General features: G+C 34.9%; 2 protein-coding genes across 12 annotated transcripts; both read left to right on the forward strand.

The window, feature by feature from the left end:
* Positions 1 to 674: 674 nt before the first annotated feature.
* Positions 675 to 9,815, forward strand: LOC129883290 (uncharacterized). Of its 11 annotated transcripts, none has more exons than XR_008765894.1 (8): positions 675 to 1,331; positions 3,701 to 4,135; positions 4,517 to 5,030; positions 5,761 to 6,954; positions 7,055 to 7,316; positions 7,706 to 7,775; positions 8,028 to 8,156; positions 9,646 to 9,815. XR_008765894.1 is itself a non-coding variant. In XM_055957939.1 (5 exons), the coding sequence occupies exons 1-5, from the start codon at positions 773 to 775 to the stop codon at positions 7,071 to 7,073; spliced, it is 2,721 nt and encodes a 906-aa protein (XP_055813914.1). In that variant the 5' UTR covers positions 675 to 772; the 3' UTR covers positions 7,074 to 7,614. The 11 variants fall into 11 exon arrangements, 1 of the variants encoding a protein (XP_055813914.1); XR_008765889.1 differs by lacking the exon at positions 9,646 to 9,815 and adding an exon at positions 8,378 to 9,618 and having other exon boundaries at positions 8,028 to 8,290; XR_008765891.1 differs by lacking the exon at positions 9,646 to 9,815 and adding an exon at positions 8,378 to 9,618.
* Positions 9,816 to 12,951: 3,136 nt separating this feature from the next.
* Positions 12,952 to 14,478, forward strand: LOC129883292 (chaperone protein dnaJ 20, chloroplastic-like). The gene is made up of 2 exons (XM_055957940.1): positions 12,952 to 13,363; positions 14,183 to 14,478. The coding sequence occupies exons 1-2, from the start codon at positions 12,983 to 12,985 to the stop codon at positions 14,324 to 14,326; spliced, it is 525 nt and encodes a 174-aa protein (XP_055813915.1). The 5' UTR covers positions 12,952 to 12,982; the 3' UTR covers positions 14,327 to 14,478.
* The last annotated feature ends 1,301 nt before the right edge of the window (positions 14,479 to 15,779 follow it).

A 15,779-nucleotide genomic window follows, 5' to 3' on the forward strand; every position in this document is an offset into this window, starting at 1 on the left:
AAATAGATGATTTACTCCAGGCATAGGATTGTCTGCTTCAAGTCTAGAATGACCCATCTATGGCATGGAAAAGGATATGAAAAAAATGTAACTACTAATCTATTTGAATTGATTTAAGGGCTCGTTTGGCTTAGTTTATAAATTGCTTTCAGATATAAGTTATTTTAAATAAGCTAAATTAAATAAATTTAATTATTTTTTGAATTTATTTTAAACACAAAATGGTTTTAAATTGGTCATCAAACACTCAAAAAACCTATAAACAACTTATAAACTGTTTTTAGTAACTTATAAGTCAATTCAAACGGCCTCTTATTCATAAATTAAAATTTTCAACTTAGAATTTTTAACTTATTTTTATTATTTTAACTTGAAAATAAGTGTTTAAAAGAACTTTTTAATATTATTCAAATATTATAAAAATACTTAAAAACAATCTTAATTTAAAAATACCTAATATAACTCAATCTAAATAGGCTCTACTTCATGTATGCTCCACTTGGCTCCGAGAAAATTATTTTATTTGGAAATTAAAAAAGAGAAAAAAGACATTTTTAGTAACCCACAAAATAGACCAAAACTTAAAGATAGTCAAAATAATAAAATTAAAAGTTCATTTAAGTACTTGTAATTTGTTTAATTCTATACGAGTCCAAAACTTTGAGGTTTCTATAGATTGACACTTCCTCTGTTTTCTATTTCTCTTCGGCCTTTTCCCATACTAGACTCCTTCACCAAATTTAGGGTTAGCATATTTTGTAGCAAAAGTTACATGGCTGACCGGAACAATTCATCGGCGATTACGGTCACGGCAGCGGTGAAACCTATATGGGCAAAGCAAGCAGAGGAAGCGAAGCTTAAGAGCGAAGCAGAGAAAGATGCGGCTGCGAAAGCAGCTTTCGAAGCCACTTTTAAGAATGTCGAAGCTTCAGCCACCGCGGCCGCCGCCGCATCCGACAGCGATTTAGACGATGAGGAATATGAGCAGAAGAGGCTTGCCGAGAAGCCGATCGGCCCGGTTGACCCTACAAAATGTACGGCAGCCGGTACTGGAATCGCCGGTGGAACAGCGTGTGCTCCGTCAACTTTCACTGTTGTGACGAAGGATTCCGACGGTCGTAAGGTTCCGCATGGTGGGTCCCAGGTTAAGATTAGGGTTTCACCCGGTGTTGGAGTTGGAGGATCAGATTTGGAAGGGATTGTGAAGGATATGGGTGATGGGACATACACAGTAAGTTATATTGTTCAGAAGAGAGGAAATTATATGGTGAATGTAGAATGTAATGGGAAGCCTATTATGGGTAGTCCTTTCCCTGTTTTCTTCAGCACAGGTTTGCTTTTTTCTTCACTTGGATTGATGAATTTCATACTGCTTTATATTTCCTCCCTCAGTTAGCTTAGCTTAGTGAAGAATAGAAAACTTTGAGAACCAAAAGATGCTAAAATTAGCTGGGATGAAGGTCAAGTGACAATGGTAACTTATATTAGGTGTAGTATATGCTAAGTCTTTTTTGTTTGTCTAGAAAATTGTAGGTTGGTAATAATTGTAGAGATACTCTAGTTTAAAGTAATGTGAATTATTTAACATTGGAATTAAATGTGTTCCATGGGGCAAACTGGAAATTTTTCGAAAACCTGTGTAAATATATCTGAAGATTGCTTTTTTTAAGGAAAAGAATTGGATTTAACCACTAAAGATACTTTTTTATTAGAATGGTAACAATTATCTAAACTCTAAAGATACTTTTCACCCGAGTCTGATTTGACTTCTATAAGTTTGATGAAAGGAGTATGTGATTGATTTGTGTTTAAGCATAACTGTGATCTGTGGTTATGTGGATAGCTGATTGGATTGTAAATAGCCAATGAGGCTATGATATTGGTTTTATTAAATGGATTGCAATTGTATAAAGGGTTGCTTGAATTATTTAATGTATAAGCCCCATAAAAAAAATTCCCCTCAAAAGATATACGGGGCTCCTATTTATTTGTGATGTTTTAAGTCCACTTTTGTTTTTAGTTGCGCAAACTCTTCATTTTTGTTGTCGCACCCGTGTCGACACGAGACGGGTACGGGTGTGGGTTGTGAGATACGTGTGGGATTTGGCCAACCTTCATCAGATACATCAAATGGGTACGGGATACGTGTGGGATTTTGTCAACTCACATTAGATACTTTGACCAAGATACTTTTTCTCTTGATCAATATACGTTGCTTCAATGTTTCAAGTCAAACAGAGAGATGCTAAATATTCAAGCAGTTGTGTTCGACTTATGGTAGGCAGTAGCAATGATCTATAAGGAGAGTTAGTGGAAGGTCTTGAATGACTTTCTTTTTCTTTTCTGAGGAGAAGAATATCTTTATCGTTATAACTATATTTTTACAATATTGAATATTTTTAGCCGAATTCCAGCACTCATATCCATACCCGGATTCGTATCCCCGAATTTTAAAATGTAGATTTTGCCGAATCCGACTCTTGGATTAGTATCCATCTCTGACACCCGAGCCCGAGCAACTTAGCTCTTGTTGTCCCAAGTTTAATAAGACTGTTTGATGTTAGATATGAGATTCTACTAGTAAGACGTAGCACCTCAGTGTAATTATGGAATATATTATTTCACCTTTGGGACAATTTTCACAACCCATGAGTAGTCTAGAATTGTATCTACTGCATCTCTCCACCATAATTATTCTGCTCTTCACCAAATAGAATGTTGTCTTCTTGCGTGTTCACTTTTGTGCCTTTCCATGAGTATGTATATCTACCTTTTTTGATCTATGTATTTGTCCTTTTGTCAACATATCTAAATTCCTGTTAGAGCTAAAACTTTATTAAAAACTCATTCCAAGATAACCCTGCCACTACCAATTACTCAGAAAAGAAATTACTAAATTAGATGCCTCAAATTGTTTTGTTCGCTATGGGTTTCTATATTTAGGGAAGTAGAAAACAGTCTAGGCTTATCCATGATAGATGGGATGACAACTACGGTGTCAGTGTGGGTTTGGCTGAAGTGGAGATCATAAGTTGATGGTGCATCATAGCAGGAATGTGACTCAGTCTTTGATTTATTTCTTGGTTACCATATTTTAGTCACATAAAAGCAAAGAAACTTCAAATTGGCTAGAAGGTTTCAAACCACTACCCCACCTTCTGTTCTTTTCTCGAATAACTCGCACCATATTTTTTCTTTTTAACTTGCCTTTCTGAATCTGTTTCAGAAACTTATTATATAGAATGTGGTACTGCTTTTCTCTTATGCTTGCTTGTTTTTCTAGTTTTGTGATGTTCCCATTAATATTGTGAAGTAGTTTGAATGAGGAATGATATGGTTAACTTATAGCATGGAACTGTAACAATATGTTAGATATTTTCCTTTTTAGTACATAGGTATGAGGAAACTGTACTTATGACCTACTATAGTATTCTTTTGCAAACTAATCAGAGCATGGCTGGAAAAAATGTAGATGCACTGTGTTTTGATAACAGTGAATACTTGAGCAAATAATAAAATATTTGTTTATCAAGTACCTAAGCTCCTGTTTAATGAATAGCAGTAAAATGACGAGGAAGGGATTTTTTATTTTTTATTTTTTGGGGGTTGAGGTTGGATTTGATCCTCATGTTTTGTTTTACCAAATTCAACATCGTATTCCATATGTTAAAGAATTTAATGGTGTATTTGTATCACGCAGGCAGTACGACTGGCGGGCTATTGGGTATAGCACCGTCAGCCACATTTCCAAATATGGTCAACCAGAACATGCCTAATATGCCAAACTATTCTGGTTCTGTATCCGGGGCAGTCCCAGGATTGCTCGGGATGATACCAGGTATTGTTCCTGGAGCTTCTGGAGGCGTAGTTTTACCTGGAATTGGGGCATCTATTGGGGAAGTTTGCCGAGAATACCTTTACGGACGTTGTGCAAAAACTGATTGCAAATTCAATCATCCCCCTCACAATCTTCTAATGACTGCTCTAGCTGCGACCACCAGTATGGGAACGCTTAGTCAAGTGCCCATGGCACCTTCTGCGGCTGCTATGGCTGCTGCTCAGGCAATTGTTGCTGCACAAGCTCTTCAAGCTCATGCTGCTCAGGCACAAGCACAGTCTGGAAAAGATTCCTCTGGTACTTCTATCTCCCATTACTGTCAATAAATTCCTCCTATTTGTTGATTATTGTGAGTTATTCTTAAAAATTTCCTTACTCTACTAGAACATTGATTCTTGAAGTTTTTCTGGTACTTCCATCTCACATCATTGCCCAATAAGTAATTTATATTTTTTCTTACTGGGTGCTGTTCATAAACTTTTCTTACTTAAGTTTCTTCAAGCTAATTTGCTGCTATAACTTAAAGAGACCAGATAGGCTCTTACTACTTTCTCTTTGCTTCTTCCCCCAACCTACTCATCATGAAAGATGATTTGTAGAATTAAAAATGCATATAGACATTTCTGCTAGGTATCCATGAGAGTGTACCTCATTCTACTTGTTTCCTTTATGTATCAGGTGACAAAGATGGAAAGGCCGAATCCCTTAAAAGAACTGTGCAAGTCAGCAATCTCAGCCCACTTCTGACAGTGGATCAGTTGAAACAGCTGTTTGGTTTCTGTGGTGCAATCATTGATTGTAGCATTACTGAATCCAAACATTTTGCTTACATCGAATACTCAAAACCTGAAGAAGCAACAGCTGCTTTAGCATTGAACAATATAGAAGTTGGTGGTCGCCCCTTAAATGTTGAAATGGCAAAACAACTTCCTCCAAAGGCAGCTGTCTTAAATTCATCAATGGGTTCTTCTTCTTTGCCCTTAATGATGCAGCAAGCTGTAGCAATGCAGCAGATGCAGTTCCAACAAGCCCTATTAATGCAGCAAGCTATGACAGAACAACAAGCGGCTAATCGAGCTGCAACCATGAAAACTGCTACAGATTTGGCTGCCGCAAGAGCTGCAGAAATAAGCAAGATGTTGAAAGCGAATGGTCTGGTTTCTGAAGAGAAGGAAACTGATGACAGGGCTAAGTATGTCACCTGAACTATTTTTCTTGTATGCTTATAATCTATCTTTTGTGTTTGGTAATTCGTCCAACTGGTATTAGGAGTATCTTGTTTAATTAATAATAGTTGGACTTATTGCACCTGTAGAGCATCATCATGCCTTGTGTTTATGAAACAGCATGAAGTGAGTGTAAGCTATGCATATTCATACTTGTAGATACCAAAAATGATTACATATAGCTGGCTATGCTCAATGCTTTGATTATAATTGACAACGTAATAGACTTGATTGCGGGTCTTGCGACTTTTTAAAATTCTCTATGGCTGTCTTTTATTTTTAGGGATAAAGAGGTCACGAAAAACCTCCAATGAAGAGAGAGAGAGAGGGGGGGGAGGGCTACTAGAGACCAATTACAAGTTTAGTATCTGCTTTATAAGTTATATGTGAACAGTTCTGGGAGGAGTGGAATCTAATTATAAGGATGACCTACTGAATCTCCAAGGTATCATATGTTTTACAAGGGTGGGATTTGAGGGGGAGGGGGGGAACAAGGACAATGTTTCCTAGTGAATCTTCGAAGCATCTATGGTTTATATAAAAAAAATCTTGAATAATTGTTGCAATTTCTAGGAAGGTGACAATATTTTTTTCTAGGCTTGGGATGTCCGAGAATGTGTAGAGTTTCTCATCATCTGCTATTTATTTGCGTGTTTAACTGTATTGGTCTTCTACTAATGAGCTGCACTTCTATAGGTCACCTTCTCCCAGTCGTGCTAGGTCAAGATCCAGGTCGCCATCCAAATCACGATCCAGATCAAGATCTCCAATAAGTTATAGGCGAAGGCGGAGATCCCATTCTTTCTCTCCTCTGCCACGGAGATCAAGAGATTATAGATCCAGGTCACCTGTGAGACCCCGGCGTTATTCAGGCTACGAAGATGAAAGGCGTCCATATAGGGATGTTAGACATGCTAATGAAAGAAGTCGAAGACGGGATTTTGTTAGATTCTATGATCGTCGTTCTCCTGTTTCAAGGAGAAACAGAAGTAGAAGCACAAGTCCACGAACTAGAAAATCTTACCGTGACGATTCAGGCTCACCAAAACACCGCCGAGAAAGTCCAGCACTTAAGACAAGTAGAGCTTCTCGCCATGAGTCACTATCGCCTGAACATAGACGAAAAAGTAGGTCATCCCCAAAAGATGGCGAAAGAAAATCAAAATATAGCAGGCGATCAAGATCAAAGTCTGCTGAAGTTAGGGACCAGTCTGATGATAAGCTAGAAGGAAGTAGGGGTGAGAAAGCCAGGCAGAAGGATCAGGGAAGGTCAGCATCACCACTGGTTGTTGAGGTTGCACAGAAGAAAATGTCACCGGAAGTTGTGGAAGAAAGCAAGTCAAAGCACAGAAGAGCCTCCAGGTCCAGATCTCCAGAAGAGAAGCATCATTCTAGCAGAAGCAGAGAAGAGAAAAGAAAGCATCATGCTAGAAGACGCTCCAGGTCAAGGTCCAAATCTCCTGAAGAGAAAGATCACTCAAGTGATAAATTAGACAAAAATAAAGGAGATAAACCAAAGCATCGAAATAGAAGGCACTCAAAGTCAAGGTCCAGATCTCCTGAAGAAAAACATCATTCAAGTGCTAAATCAGAAAGAAGCAGAAAAGAGAAATCAAAGAATCGAAGTAAAAAACGCTCCAGGTCAAGATCTGTCGATGATAAGCAGCACCGAAGTAAACTGTCAGCAAGCCGTTCTGATAGCCGACGATCAAAGCACAGGGCACGTTCTAGATCAAACTCTTCTGAAAGTAGGCATGGATCAGGTCAAGATGAAACCATAAAGGATGAAGTGAGTGGTCATAGAGGTCACCGGAGAAGCTCCAGGCAGGAAGACAATAATCATGGAACAACTGAGGTTAGCTTGACGGAAGAAGATCCTGCTAAGGGAATGTAAACCAGTGACTGATAGCTTCCAATTCAAAGAGTTGTCAATCTATGGGTTATGGCTTGTGATACTCGATTGTGTGAACATTTTATTTTACCATTGCAGAAAACATGAGAAGTTTTGAGGAAGCATGGTGCCCTGGAAGATTGTGATTCCAACATAGATTGACCTGATGATCAAGAAAGATCTGTTAGACTGAATTAATTGCAGTTTGTATGATGAAAACGCCTATTTTTTCTTCTTTTGCAGGTCCTTCATGGAACATAACCAGAAAGTGAAGTAGCATTAGTTGAAAGGTTGAATATCAAGTTTGCGCCATCTTGGATCAACTGTGCTGAGTTTCTTGTGAACTACTTTTTGAGCTCATGTATGGTGAACTTTTACCTCTGTCAGTAGGTAGTAATTTCATAATTGTATGTATGTTTGAGGATTTCAATTACCCCGTATCCTTTTAGTAATCTCAGTACTATGAAGGAAGGTATATGAATTACCCTTTCTTGTGAGGGAATTGTGCCTTCCACTGATGAATTTGAATGTCCTTGAGCATTATGACTTCATATCCTGTACTCATTAACTGATGCAAACTAATGATAGGGTAGTTTCAAAAAGCTTTCTACTTAAGTAGCTTAGTTGTCTTATGGATTTATTATACTACCTTTGCATGATGAGTTAGTGATGTTGGTAATTCGGTAGGAGGCTCCAATTTTATTTACATTTGGTGGCTTGGTGGGCCTGTTAAATTCCAAAAATATGCAGGTTATGGGACTGGTTCTTGTTGGCGCTTTATCAATTGAATGGGCAAAGTTATATCTGATTGTATTTGAAGGTATGCAATTGATAATTTTGGTTGTTTGAATGGGAGGGCATTCGCTGCTTTTGGAACAATTATTTTAAGAATTCTGGCTGAAAATTGTTGGGATGAAGAAATATGTTAAAGTTTAAGTTTTTTAATCTTCACATATTTTTGCATTGCTTCTTTCCTCATTTTTCTTCTCCCTTTTTTCATTTTCTCCTTTTTTCCCCTTTTTTTTTTCTTTTTGTTCTTTCTTTGTCTTTCTTCTTGAAAATGTTTGGTTAGGCAGGCTGCTATTAAGGTTAATGCAACCAGATGTTGCTGAGATGATAGTGCATGATGCTCCCTGAATCGAGCATGAAATACTCATATCTGTTCTTTACTTGATGGAACTCAATTGTTGTTCCATAACAGGTAAAATCTTGTTGAATTCATTAGCTTCTGGTTTTTATCCTTGCAAACGGAGTAATGGAGGACATGATGGTTATTACTCAACGCTCTAGTTCACACACTATTTAAGTAGCCAAAATTGTCTAACTGATTAACAGGTGGTTTATCTGGCCTCTTGCTTGTATTTTATTTGGCTAGTGTCCTTCCGGGGTGACACTAATTAAAGTAATTGGAACCTCTTGCAGTTACTTCAAATACTAGGAAGAAGATTCTACTTAAGAAAAACAGTAGGCATTAAGAAAATAGAAGAGCTATTAAGCCATTTATTTGGGAGGAAGCTATCTATGAAGCCCACGTTTGCACTGTATGCTGACACTTGTTTGTAGCATGCTATGACATGTAGAAGCTACATATGCTGTATGAAATAACCTAATCTGAGGAATTCCCTGATCTGTATCATGTATCTGATTGTGGAAATTCTCGTGTTACCCTTATACTTTATATTGACTCCTATGCTTTCGTGGTGGCTACCTTATTGTCTTCTGAAGGCATTCTTTGTTAACTGTCTGAAGAATCACTGCCCATGTTTTTCTCTTCTTTTTTTTTTTTGGGTTTTCCGTTTTGTTTTTCTAGGTGGTGCTGGATGTATGGGACTGAGCTGTATCCTGTTGTCAATATAGATGTGGTTGATGTCACACCTCTAATCTCCTTCCCTTTCCCTCTTCCCTTTTGATTTACATTCACTTTTACCCTTCCCCATCTTTCATCTCTGCTTCTCTCCCTTGCTTTCCTCTTTTTGTTTTTTGGGGTGGCTGGAGCCTTGGAGGTTCTATAAGGATTAGTATGACTAGCAAAAAGGCACAAGCAGCAAGGCGAGGAAACGTTAATTTTGGCTGGTGATTCGACAATGTATTTTTGCTATGATGCTTTTGTTTGGACAAGGATTATAGCTTAGAGTAGACACTTTGTGTAGGCGTGTATGGGCCATCTATGAAATAAAAATCAGCAAATATCTTTTGGTAGTCTTCTTCCTTTTGCAGGTTAAAGTTTCAATCCACCCACGTAATACTTATAAACCTTTTTTCCTGTCAATTCTTCACTAGTGGTCTATCCTTTGGTGAAAAATGGTGTTGGCTGATACCATTTTCACTCCCTGATATCAGATTATTCTATAGGGTAACCTGATTCTTAAAGATATTTGTATCTTATGAACTGATTAAATGATCTCCAGAAGCAACTATGCTTTGTTTTGAGGTGTCTATGTACTGATGTTTGGTGTGGTTTAGTGGCGCTGTTTGACTAACATCCTGTTCTATTTGCTATATGATCTGTGCTAGCTCACTGAGAATGCACATTCCAAAATTGTATCTTGTGCATTAGTATCCGTTATATTTATGGATGGCACATGGATTTTTTCTTTAACCAACTGTTCATTGCGGATTTGAGCTGTTTACAACGAGGAATCTATTCATTTTGTTTAGTTTTTCTTATAATTTGACATGTTTCTTCCCAGATGCGTCTTCCTCTAGTTGTTTGGATTTCTCTGATTTTCGGGTGTGCAAGTTTTTGGGATAGAGAAAATTGAAAGCTGAATGATGAATGCATGTAAAAGATTTTCTAAGAACGTTGTATCACCTAAATGTTTAGTGTCCACAAAAATGTAGCAGAACTGTAGTGTAATCATTTTCAATAAACCGTTAAACTTCTGTTCCACTTATTTGTTACAACATCAACTTAAATGTAACAATTTGTCTGACAATTTAACAGTTCAGTTTACTTAATACTAATAGAAGAATGGTTTGTATACCTAATATTAAGTGGAGGGAGGCTTTTTCACTAATACTAATAAAAGAATGCTGCATATTCCTAATCTTAAATGGAGAGAGACTTTTTCACTAATACTAATAGAAGAATTTTGAGTAAAGGGGGAGGAAAAGGCTAGGTCTTGTACGGAAGAGTTTTTTTTTTTGCTTTGATGAATTTATTGCGGACTTTACCACGATTGATCAGGTGAAAAGGTTTTGTAAAGTTTGTTTTTTCATATAGACAGCGAATTTCTAGATTTCTTTGGTTCCTCATTTGATATTCGATATTTGTATTGGAATTTGACTAAATTCGGATTTACGTATTGTAAAGTCCATTTATCGCTAAATTGTATAAATGTTAATTTCTTCATCAACTATATGGCATGGTAGAATGATGAAGAACTTTGATTAGTAAAGTTTATTGTGGACATAATACATAAATATGCTCTTTAACATAGTCTTAGATCTATTCCTTCAAACTTTTGATGTGCACAAATAAACAGTTACATTTATATAAAGTTGAACAAGTAGATATTGGTGTTCTACATGGTAATTCGCATGAGATACACTCAAACTGATTTGTGTTATTCTACATAAGACTGGTGTGTCTTCTTGTTTATATACATATCCACATGAGTATATATATAATGAATTCAAATGTGCTGAGTCACTCATGTTTTGATTTGGCGTATGTTTTTTATGTAGCATTCAGACAGAATTATTTTATGAAATCAAATTGATATTTCAACATATTACGAGTAATATAGGAAAGTAATTTTAAAAGATCTGAATTGTCATTTGATATTTGCAACACACTTTCGTCAAGAATCACTAGCTCTCCAATGACCCAGAATAAAACGTACTTTCCAAATACTTACATTTTTGGGAGATGGTAGATATTTGGTGAAATTAGATGAGGTAAGAACTTTAAATGCGTGCATCAATGCTCTTTCCTTTTGTACTAATAAATTCTATGAAATATATCCTCTCCGTTTTATATTAGATGGATATCTTACTAAAAATGTTTGTTCTATATTATTTGATCATTTACTAAATCAAGATAAAATTAAATAAAATTTTTTTGTTTTACCCCTACAATTAATATTGTCTTTTGAATGAAAATAATTTTTAATATTAGCTATTTATATGTATATTGCATTGATATAAACAAAGGACAAACTGATAAAGTTTTTTAATATATTAATACTTTTTTAGTTCATCATATAAAATTAAAAATGCTCATTTAATATGGGACAGAAAAAATATAGGGTGAGATTATAATTTGTTCTTTTTACTCATCAATATAGAAAATGTAACATCTCGTAAAAATTATGGTCTTATCCAAACCTAAGCTGTACACTGAACACTGATCGTTCATTGTCAATGTACAGCTTTTATGTTTGTTTTTGTATTATACTGTTTGGAGGATTGACATCTTATCCATCCACGTGAAAAGAGTTGGCAGTGTTTGGCCACTTACTTTTATGTCAAAATCGTTGTCTAGAAACACAATTAGGTACAACATGTAAGTTGTAATCCTTGCTATGCCACCACTATTGACCTACATTTTATTTTATTTATTTATTTATTTTTGGTGTAAAAGATTGATACGATATTATATTTATAGCAAAAGTGACATATACGGAGCGAGGTATTGTGGGAGTGTTATTGGATATATCGAACCTGAAATTCACTTTTCATCGCTCTTTTTAGATTGACATAATATAGAAGCATAGTACTAAGAAAAAACACATATTTATCACTTTTGAAGATTTGGAACCTTTATTCAACATAGGGTAAAAATCCGATATAACTTTTTTTTAGAGCGCATAAAGGGAAAAAAGCTCTTGTATCATTAGCCGCTTTTCAACATTTCCTGTGTTAATTGTTGATAATTACCTGACCTCACCAGAATGCCCCCGCCGAATCCATTTGTCACAGCATATTATCAAATATGTGGCAGAAGTAACTAATTACTCCAAATTTACTTATTAGGATAAATTTTTAGGGAGGAAAATGGTTGATTTATTGTAGTTATTTCAACTCTAATAAAAAATTGGTAATATTAGAGAGTCTTGAAAATATGAATATGCTAGGGAATAAAGAAAAATGCGAATGGAACCTAATTGTAGGATGAACAAAAGAGAAAGGGTAACATAATCTATAGCAAAAATATTCGGTAGGAAAACATGTTTTGGACATTGGATGTTTTATTTTTGTAAAAATTCCAGTAATTTATTCCAATAATTCCATGAAACTTGTTAGTTACAACAAAAAGTGCATTATAGATATTTTTTTCTCAAGTGGGGCTAGTTAAGAAAAGGAAATCTTTAAAGTTTTTTTCAACTCTCGCAATAATTGTATAGAAGTGACTTCTTCCAAAATAATTGTAATGAGAAATTTTATCATATACACATTGTTGTGACTTATCAACAAGTTTCAAGTCGGTAGAAAGTTATCAAACTTTTTGAATCTCTCTAATAGCTTGACAAAACCGTCTAACTCACAATACTAGTAAATTATTGACATATCAAACTCAAAATAAATCTAGTGACAGATTTAGCCCTTCAATAACGAGTTCATTCAAATCTAATATTTTTTAAATATAATATGTTCATAAAAAAACGCCTAAATATATTTAAAATATAATAAAGTTTAAGATTCTTAATCCACCTTCAACTAAAACTCATTAACCAATATGGGTTATGCTACAGTGATAGAAGTCTTAAATATAGGTCTTGAGTTCGAGTTTTGGGTATGAAAAAATTATGTTGGGAGCGTCACTCCCAAATATGCCCTGCAGTGCGTAATTCGAATTTAGTCGAGGCTCAAGATGGGTTTGAAAACCAAAAACAAACAAACTCATTACTAGTATGGTTGGATCCCAAACATGTTATAAAATTGATTTGACATTAATTTATTTAAAACGAAAATAATGAAAATGGCATAAATACCCTTTACTATGTTTATACTCCACTCCTCTTCCTCCTTATATATACACCTCAAAAAGTTAAACCTTAATCCAATTACGCATAAGAAAAAAAAATGTATCTAAGAACCCCAATTGATCGTGTATTATTTTTCCCATCAAATCCAAAATCTCGAAGAACCCAAAATGGGTCTTTGAGAGTTCATTCGAAAATTAACAACAATGTGATGGAAATTAGTGAATCAAAAAGCTTTTATGAGCTTTTGGGTATTAAAGAAACTGGTTCTTTAGTCGAAATCAAACAAGCGTACAAGCAATTAGCAAGAAAGTACCACCCGGATGTTTCACCTCCGGGTCGGGTCGATGAAAATACCCAAAGGTTTATTCGGGTTCAAGAAGCTTATGAGACATTATCGGATCCTATGTCAAGAGATATGTATGATAAAAACATGTTTAAAGGTCTTCACTTTGCTCGTAGGAGGTGCCAAAATAATGAGGTTGGTTTTTTTCTTTTGATAATTTTTTGGTTAATTTAATTTACTTTTTGGATATGTGGGTGAATTAAAGTTTGTGTTTTTTTTTAATGTAAATTATTGTATTTTAGCCTTAAATAAGGCATTATACACAAATAGATATTTAAACTCTTGTTCTCTTTAACTCTTTAACTCTTGTTCTCATTATGTCTGGTGGATACTGATGCGGACGTGACATATAAATTTTGTAGTTGTTTAAATAATTATTTTGTAAGTTGGAGTATTCAATTGGTATAACGAATATGAGTCATGTGTATGTGTGTACATAAAGTTGGATGTCAGTCGAGTCGAGGTAATTAATGTTTAAGTGTGTGTTTGTTTATGTATTATGCTCATGCTATGTGGTGAATTGAAGGTTTTTTTTTGTGAAAATTTGTGTCAGTTTGAAATCAAATGGGGTTTGTTTCATTCTCCTGTTTTAGTCACCTAATTTGTGGGTGTTTATATGTTTGGTGTCTAATTTGAGGACAATTTTTCTTTTATGTGATTGTTGACAATACTCTACTATTTTAGTTCTTTTTTTCCTGGAATTTGGTCTTATTTTGTATGCTTAATATTTTTCTGTAGAATATATCAGGATATAGTTCTGTGAGTGTAAAGAAGGTCTAGGATGGATGGAATATTAGTGTTTGGCTGATATTTTAGTTGAAAGAATTGTAAGGAATCAGGGGCGGAGCTAGCAAGGGGATTGTTGAAGATCAAAATTACTTTATATGCATATATAATATATAGTAAATGTTGAATTCGTTTAACTCTTTTGTGTGTTCCGTTATATGCATTTAGTCAATGGAGGACAACAGCGAATGGAAGAATCGTTGGAATTCCCAGCTATCAGAGTTAAAAAGAAGAAACACATACAAGGACTCTGGTAACAATATGTCTTGGGGTGCACGTATGCGTAGACGAAGGAATGAAACATCGTTATAATGAATAATGCTTGTATATTATTACATAATTGGAAGTGTTTGGTTAGCATTGATATTGTTATAAGTAGAGTAACAACTATACAAGTGCTAACCAAATATAGAAAACTCTCTGTACATTCAGTTATTTGAATCAAAGTTGCTTCTCTTATTTCACGAGCTATTTACGTGCTTTCGATTCAATAACATCAGGTACTTGGATCATCTTGAATCATCTTTTGTCGGAGTAATAGAATTAACTCATTTTCATTTGTTGTGGAATTTTGAAAAGGAATAATAACATAAATTGGCTCTTAAACTTAGCTTCAAATTTTATTTATGACCTTCAATTTTTATAGTGCACAAATAGGTATTTTAACTATCTGTTTCTCAAACAAAAAAATATGTGAATCCACCAACCAAAATGCATAATATACAAAGGCTCCCACGTGGATTTTTGAGTCACTCAGTGGCTGCTACGTAATTAAAAATTTTACACGTATTTTACTATTTTAAAAAAGAAATTAAAGAAAATGGAATTTTGATTTGAAAAATATATATATAAGGGATTCATTAAGAGGTAAACTTTTATTTTCGCTTTTTTTTTTACAGTTGTGGCCTGTGGGCTTCGAAAAATACAGTTGATGCGTATCAATCACGCGTTTGGCCAGATTTAAGAAATAGATAGTTTAAATGTGTGTTGTGAAAATTGAAGATCATACTTAAAATTTGAACCAAATTTAAAGTTCTATTATGCCTTTTGAAAACAAAGGAAGCTTCCTCCTTGAAAGCGTAAGGAAAAGCATATTCATCAATCATCTACAATTGATTTTCGAACAAAACAATGTGCTAGCTAGTGGCTTTATCTTCCCAATACTAGTCGGCAATATGGGTTGATCCAACTTAAGTCAGCCCAGTCTACATGGGCTGTATATTTGATAGGCCCAACTCATCATTTGAGGACCTTCAAAATGCTAGCCCAATCCAGCACTACACAGCCCATGGGCTGCCTGGTTGTCCAACAAACCTTCCTTAGCTAAGAAACAACTTCTTTCTCTTACTAACAGATGAAACTAGCAACTAGGGCTGTACATGACAAATCGATAAACCGCACCAAACTGATAAACCGAATCAAAACGGAAAAAAAAATCTACTAGTGGTTTGGTTTGACTTGGTTTGATGTTTGGAAAAAAAACCCGACCATTATAGGGTTGGTTTGGTTTTAACTAAAAAAAGTCAAACCGATCCGATTATAGATATACTACTTTTAAATTATGTTATACATAAAAATATTTATTAAAATGTAATTTATAAATATTTTTTAAAATTTTTTCATAATTTTTGTTTTCTTTCTTACATTTAGATTTGGACTTGAAAAAGGTAAGTAGTTGAGATTTTCAATAATGTGTCTCAAGATGAATATTGTAATTACCATATCTAAAACATGAAAAAGGTAAGTAGTTGAGATTTTCAATAAT

The sequence above is a fragment of the Solanum dulcamara genome, chromosome 3 (assembly GCF_947179165.1).
Source record: "Solanum dulcamara chromosome 3, daSolDulc1.2, whole genome shotgun sequence".
NCBI classification, from domain to species: Eukaryota; Viridiplantae; Streptophyta; class Magnoliopsida; order Solanales; family Solanaceae; genus Solanum; species Solanum dulcamara.

What these genes read in the sequence shown, in the direction of transcription:
- LOC129883290 (XM_055957939.1), top strand. Translation starts at nt 773, where the DNA reads ATGGCTGACCGGAACAATTCATCGGCGATTACGGTCACGGCAGCGGTG. An exon ending in GTCTGGAAAAGATTCCTCTG is followed by an intron (nt 4,136 to 4,516) that starts GTACTTCTATCT and finishes TTTATGTATCAG; the next exon opens with GTGACAAAGATGGAAAGGCC. An exon ending in GAAACTGATGACAGGGCTAA is followed by an intron (nt 5,031 to 5,760) that starts GTATGTCACCTG and finishes GCACTTCTATAG; the next exon opens with GTCACCTTCTCCCAGTCGTG.
- LOC129883292 (XM_055957940.1), top strand. Translation starts at nt 12,983, where the DNA reads ATGTATCTAAGAACCCCAATTGATCGTGTATTATTTTTCCCATCAAAT. An exon ending in GGAGGTGCCAAAATAATGAG is followed by an intron (nt 13,364 to 14,182) that starts GTTGGTTTTTTT and finishes ATATGCATTTAG; the next exon opens with TCAATGGAGGACAACAGCGA.